We start from the raw sequence: 7,251 nt of genomic DNA, 5'->3' as shown, positions 1-7,251 counted from the left end.
CTCCCGCCTCTCTCTCTCTCTCTCTCTCTCTCTCTCTCTCTCTCTCTCTCTCTCTCTCTCTCTCTCTCTCTCTCTCTCTTTATCATCTCTTTTATCTCTGCTTTATCTCTCTCTCTACCTCTTACCTTGTGTACAAAGACGTAAAGATTAAGTTGGAATGCATGAATAATATGACATTATCATTAAGCAATGCAAGTAAATTTGAACGGCCGATATTCATCACAGAGCCTCAAAGCTCATCGTCACTCACCTCCTCACTCCCGCCACACTCATCGTTATCCGATCGTCAACATCTCGTCCTACCCGTGGGCTCTTTCTATAAAACAACATCATAAAGAATCCGGCTAATTAATCGTAGTGGCTCGTGGCGCGCTTGCGGTCTTACTGAATCAAGTTGTAATTGATTCGTCGTTTGCAGGTCAAACGAGGGCCGGGGGTTGGTGTGGTGGTGGGAGGAGGCGAAGGGCATCAGCTGTGGCCAATCACAGCTTCCGAGTGTGATGTGCTACCACACCAGGAAGCCTGCCGTCTGGATCTGCTGTCTGTACTTCTTGATGATGTGACACGCGAATATAGGCGTCGTCTGCTGAGGGGGAGGTTGGAGTGGGATGGCGGAGTTGAGATTGTTAGGAGAGGGCATTGCTGAAGTTAGGGAGGAGGTCTGGCTGGGGGGAACGGAGGGTTGTGGCTCAAGCTCGGTTTAGAGAACGTTAATTAGGGTTAGGGGCCAGTTTAGAAAGTGGGTTTGTCGGGCTTTAGGCGAAGTAGGTTGGTGGGGTTAGACTTTAAGCAGGATGATTGACAGGGTTTAGGGGACAAGTAGGTTGCATGTTATGGGAAGGATGACAGGGTTTAGGGAAGTGGGTGCTGGGGTTGGCGGAAGGAGATTGACAGGTTAGGGATAGTGAGGCTTGATAGGTTCAAGGAGGGGTTTTGACAGTCCAACTCTGGTCTACCCACAGTTCCAACTTTCTGGCCTCCACCCACGAGCTTCAACCCTATTTTTGCTATTCACCCCCCCGCTCACAGCACGCAACGCACGCACGCACGCACGCCACACCGCCCAACACAGTCCAAAGCTCTGTCTTCTATGCACACTCACGATTGCTGTTTGTGTGAGCAAATCACTTGCTTAGTTTCTTGCTTGCTTGATGACGAGGTTTATTAGTGTTTGGCGTCTGCGCCATAATGCCAATAACGGCTCCAAGCCTCACGTGTGTGTGTGTGTGTGTGTGTGGCGTGCGTGTGCAGCTTTTTTATTGCGTGCAGGTGCGTTGCCCCGTCTGCGTGCGTGCGCGTGTGCACAGCACGCGCAGCCGCTTCCGTTCGCTGCTGCTGAGATGAGATTATTTCAATGTGGATTAAGCTTTTTAATCATTTCAAATTAGGCCTCTTCCATCAACTTAAACGTCAGAATCTTCGCTCTTGCCTGTTTGAGTGCCACGCGGCTGACATTAAGTGCGCGTTTAATTATTAAATTGGTGACGTATTATAGCGCTTTTTCAAAACACGCGCACTCGTCGGGGGCTTGAAACGCCGCGCAAAATATTGCGCGCCGGGCGACGCGAGAATTACGCGCGATGCAAATTCGCGACAGCGTAATTAATAGACGGAGAATTTCATTAAATTTAATAGCGCGTTTAGACTGATGCTAAAAGCAGACTGCGGCAGGGCAGTTTCTTATAGCAACAGGCTGCTCACGTAAGTCTACTGCCGAGCGGCGCTTAATATATTTTCGTAATAGCGGTGTGAGACCGGTGCGATACACGTAAGAAAGAAAGGTGAGAGAGGTGTCGCTGAGAGAGATAGAGACAGAGAGAGATGGTGAGGGGAGGGGCAGGGGAGGGAGGAGGAGTGGGAGAAGCGCAGAGACAGAGAGAGATGGGAGGCGGGAGGGGAGAGAGAGGAAGTGGGAAAGAGAGAGGGGGAGAAGAGGGAGAGCCTATGACAGAGAGAGAGAGAGAGAGAGAGAGAGAAGAGAAGAGAGAGAGAGAGAGAGAGAGAGCAGAGAGAGCAGAGAGCAGAGAGACCGAGAGAGAGAGACGAGCGGGAGGGGAGAAGAGAGGGAGAGACGTAGACAGAGAGAGACAGAGGGAGGGAGGGAATGAAGGAGGGAGGAAGGGAGAGGGAGAGAGAGTGTTGAGAGGGGATGGAGAGAGAGGATGACTATATATATATATATATATATAATGTCAGGGGAAGAGGGACAGGCAAACATCCAAGCTAGCTCCTCCCCTAACATCTCCATGCATCTCCATCTTCATCACCACCACTACCACCATCAATACTGCTTTCATTAACTAATCCCACTGACAATTGTCGATTTCCTAACCTGTGAAAACTTCACATACAATGAACATCATAATATATAAATATATATATAACATGAAATACCCCAATTTAATGCTGTACTCGCGCACCCGTGTGTAACCCTCTGTCACGCATCTCTTCTGTTTTAGGAGCACAAGAAGTGCTTGGGCCTGAACGAGCTGGAGGCGAAAGTGAAGTACACCCAGCAGTGCCGCTCCCTGAAGACATACGGCGTCACCTTCTTCCTCGTCAAGGTAATAACTAAAGTAACTAAAATAACTAAAGTAACTAAAATAACTAAAGTAACTAAAATAACTAAAGTAACTAAGGTAAAAAATAACTAAGGTAAAAAATAACCAAGGTAATAAGGTCAGGTTCCTCGCAGGGGCGCCACTGGTCAAGGTAGGAACAGAGGGCGCCACTTGGCGATGGCCATTGAGCGCCGTCCGGTGGCAGGAGTGCGAAGCATTCTGGCGGTCAATTCGTGGTGATGCATTCCAGCTGTGTCGTGGCGTAACTACGTACATCGTGACAGCAGAAATATTTCCTGCATGTATCACCGGATATATGTACGATATGCGATCCTGCGTTATGTGGGTGCAAAGTGTGGCGCGTTTGTGTTTAGGATAATTCTTCGAATTTCTTTCACGTTCGCGTAATGCCATTGCTGTTCTCGTTGTAGGAGAAGCTGAAGGGGAAGAATAGACTGGTACCACGTCTCCTCGGCATCACCAAGCAGAGTGTGATGAGGGTTGATGAGAAGACGAAGGAGGTTCGTTAGTGCCATCCACAATGTGTTATGAATAATACTGTTCAGTGGTAATTGGGGAACACCTCACGTGTCTTCATCTATCCTGGATGTGTTATGAATACTACTGTTCAGTGATAATTGGGGAACACCTCATGTGTCTTCATTTATCCTGGATGTGTTATGAATAATACTGTACAGCGGTAATTGGGGGAACACTTCATGTGTCTTCATCTATCTTGGATGTGTTATGAATACTACTGTTCAGTGATAATTGGGGGAACACTTCATGTGTCTTCATCTATCTTGGACTGTGTTATGAATAATATACTGTAGCAGCGGTAATTGGGACCACCTCATGTGTCCTTTCAATCTATCCTGGAGTGTGTTGATGATACTAACGATTCAGTGGTAATTTGGAACAACTCCTTCACTTGTCTTCCATGCTATGCTTTGACGGAAGACACAAATAGAGACACCGCTCGCACGACTTAGACACTCCATATGTAGCATTGCAACATTAATCATTTATACTAGTATAATATTTCTATACGTGTATTTAAGAAATAGTATTAGCGTTGGGAAAATGATAGTCCTGTTATAGTTTTATATTTATAACACATAAATTAATCATAATAACAATTATGAGCATACAATTACGCTCGAGCAAATTGTAAACCATTGCGTTCCCCACTCACGGATATTTTAACTGTTGTCCTCTTTCCCCACAGATCATCAAGGCAGAGTGGCCGCCTCACCCACGTGCGTCGCTGGGCCGGTCGCCGAACAGTTTCAGGAGCGCTGTGATTTCGGAGACTACTCCGACGCCTACTACTCTGTGGCAGACGGACCCCGATGGAGAACCATCCTCCAGCTATTGCCGGTGTACATCGAATCATCCTGAAAGCGTGGCAGTTGGGGAACGGGGATCGCCTTGAGGAGTTCGCCTTCAACGATTGCTCGTGGATAGTTTGATATCGTATCGGTTTATCCGACGGGCTATTAATTCTTTCTTTTTTTCGCTAGATATTTATGGGTTTCGTATATCCGTTGCCAGCAGTTAATCATGTTATTTATTATGCAGCTTCAATCCTATATGTGTAGCAGAGGGCAATTGTTATGGGCGTTCTAGGTTGTCATAGCACTGGCCGGCTATGTCCCGTGCTCCAAAGGACATAATGTTCAGTGCTATCTCTGTCATTTATCAGGATTTATCTCTAGGTTGAGATTCGTTCCTAACACTGACGTGGTTGAGGCTGTTCACTTGTCATGTAGTGGCGAGGGACATAGATGGGCGGTTGTCATCATGGGCTCATGTGGTAATTTCGTAAACAGGAGAAGCGGACCGGGAAAGTATGGTTCGGGACGCGGATGAAGGGGAGACTATGCTGGAAGATGTGTCGGAGGCAGGACAGGTACCCTCCTCCATCGATCTTGGCCTCGCTCTCGTCTACAACGCCTACTTACATCTACTTGCGTTAGTCGTGGTAGACACCTCTGTTGATGCCTCTGTGTCGGTATATGCTCCTTATGCAGGCAATAATTTTTCTAGTTCTGTTCCTTTCTTTATGCAGTATATCCTTCTTAGCTATTCTGTTCTTTCTTTATGCAGTATATCTCTGTCTATTCTGTTCCACCTTTACTGCAGTATAATCTCTATTCTGTTCCTGCTTTATGCAGTATTTCTTCTATCTGTCTGTCTTATGCAGTAATATCTCTTCTCTTCTGTTCACCTTTATGTCAGTATATCTGCTTGCTATTCTGTTCGCTCCTTTATGCAGTATGATCTCTTCTATTCTGTTCCTCCTTTGATGTCAGCTATATTCTCTTCTATTCTGTTCTCCTTTATAAGCGTATATTCTCTTCTAATTCTGTTCCTTCCTTTTAATGCAGCGTAATATTCTTCTATTCTGTTCCTCCCTTTATGCAGCGTATATCTTTCTACTTCTGTTCCTCCTTTATGCAGTATATCGTCTTCTATATGTGTCCTCTTTATGCAGTAAATTCTTTCTATTCTGTTCTTTCTTTATGGCAGTATATCTCTTCTATTTTGTTCCTCCTTAGTGCAAAAGACTCCTTCTTTTTTATGGTCCTCTGTGTGGTTTACACCTCCTCTAATGGTGGTATACCGGCTTTTATTTTGTACATCCTCTTTAGTGTACCGCTCTTCTGTCTTTCTTGCTTTTATACCTTTCCTCTACTCTGTCCGTACTTTTGTACCATTACTGCAACACACTGTTGAAAATCTGATACCAAGCTTGCCATTCTATATTCACTGTTGGCAACTTTCTCTTCTGTCTGCTTATTTAACATTTGAGTAAGGAATGGTTGGAGAACACATCGTTATATGCTGTCTATTCTCTTTGTCGTCTTTTTTTCCTTTCCTTGTCTTTTTTTTCTCCGTTCTCTTCTTCTTCTCCTTGTTCCTCATTTCTATTTGTCCTCGTACTATTCAGCTATGTTTTATGCTCTTACGGACCTCCACCTATCAGTGCATCAGGGTCTACTTTTATTCAATTGCTTTCTTTTGCAGCTCTATGGCAGAACCGACATGTCCGTGATCCTTGCTGAGTGGTTTTCGCTCTATCGCTATTCCTATAGACTGTTGTAGCATTTCATGTGACACGTCATTTCCTTCCATCTCTTAGAGGGCGCTTTAGCGAACGAACAAGACGTAGATCTGCCTGATTCGCGCTGACTGTTCTCTTTTTACTACATTCTTGCAGGCCTTTCTAGTGTTTCAGGATGTGCGAGTGTGGATGTGGCTCGTTGCCAGTGTGGCGACGAAACTGCAGGCTTGCATACTCGCGGTCGTGTCTGTTCTCAATCCTACTGTTTCTGCTCTTGCCCTCGACATTCTTGTGTGTTTTCTTCTTGCTTCCTAATTTGCTGCGCGTGCAGAAAAAGGCCCAGACACACTTTGGTATTGAGGGAGAACGATGAGAGTACACTCCTCGAAGACACTCCGTTCACATAAAGTAGCGCGGTGCAATCTGGTGGCCGAATGATACAACTCTTCTGACTTGTATTTAGCTATGCTCGTGTTCCTCGCTCTAACTGCACATGGCATCGTCATTGTTGCTGCAGTTCATTTCGTTTTCGTTTTTATGTTTCATTTTTGTACTAACTTTGTTTATGGTGGTGTTGCGTGATGGCGGTACTTTTTAAGGGTGTTTAGTTGAAATTGGGTCTTGACATGTTTTCAGATAGCAGTATTATGTGGATGTAAACTATAGGTAATAGCTGGTCATGGCAGAAATAGTCTAACAACACTAAAGAATGTTTGTTTGACATGGGTTGCATGTAGGTGCATGCATGTACGGTGTTCAAGTGTATCACATTGTAATGTTTATTTATACGGCCAGGTGTTTTACAGACTCCGTACATAACTGCATGGATATTTCGTAGCTTAGTCAATGCTACGCGGCCATCTGTTTGACGACTCGGTTAACCAGATCGATGCGCTGGAATCAAATGCAAATACAACCTATATAAAGGTCTCCAAGTTATAGTTTGATCGCGATGCACGACGGCTTTAAACGAGTAATGTAAACGATACACTTGTTACGTGATTATGTCATGTCATTCGCGTACGTCTTATGTCTGGCGTGGCGTGGTGTTTTTCAGAGGCTTACTAGCGATCATTGACGGCATCAAGACCCAGCAGGTTCAGGCCATCCTGACAAGGATCCGTGGCTCTACCTGGTGTCATGAGGTCGAGGAGTGGTAGTCAATTGCGCTACATGCAGGCAATAAGGAAGCATTGTGGTCTGATTGTCGAATATGAATATATATTTAATATTTTTTATATTCAATTTTTTATATTATTAATTATATATGTAACTGGCAACGTTATTGATTGACATTTTTATGGCTGCTTTAAACGTAATCTATATAGGCTCAACAGTAAAACTCTAAGTAGATTTGCTCTTTAGACTCTATAGCCTTTGTCCCCAGCACCCAATGTCTGCGCTGTCGTGCATCACAACACGACACCATAATGCAAAGATTTGTGACATCAACAACTACTGTAATGACGACAACTGGTAGCACAGGATGTAAGTGACATCACACTAGCTGAATCCACACACATGTAACAGGATGCAGTGACATCATAAACTAACTCAGCATGCCACACACAATGTACACAGGATGCAGTGACATCATCCCTGTCATACACCGGATGCAGTGAC

General features: G+C 44.9%; 1 protein-coding gene across 1 annotated transcript in view; it reads left to right on the top strand.

Annotated features, from left to right (window-relative positions):
* Nucleotides 1-7,251, top strand: part of LOC106814256 (talin-2-like) — a gene marked incomplete in the record, with an annotated part of 112,682 nt that overhangs the window by 19,033 nt on the left and 86,398 nt on the right. Inside the window, 2 exon segments of the mRNA XM_014818552.1 lie at nt 2,460-2,564; nt 2,993-3,082. Coding sequence (XP_014674038.1) covers nt 2,460-2,564; nt 2,993-3,082 — 195 coding nt within the window.

Source organism: Priapulus caudatus, unplaced genomic scaffold, assembly GCF_000485595.1.
Source record: "Priapulus caudatus unplaced genomic scaffold, Priapulus_caudatus-5.0.1 Scaffold892, whole genome shotgun sequence".
In the NCBI taxonomy this organism is placed as follows: Eukaryota; Metazoa; Priapulida; class Priapulimorpha; order Priapulimorphida; family Priapulidae; genus Priapulus; species Priapulus caudatus.
Note: the sequence above shows the minus strand (reverse complement) of the source record. Positions and strands in the feature narration are given on the sequence as shown.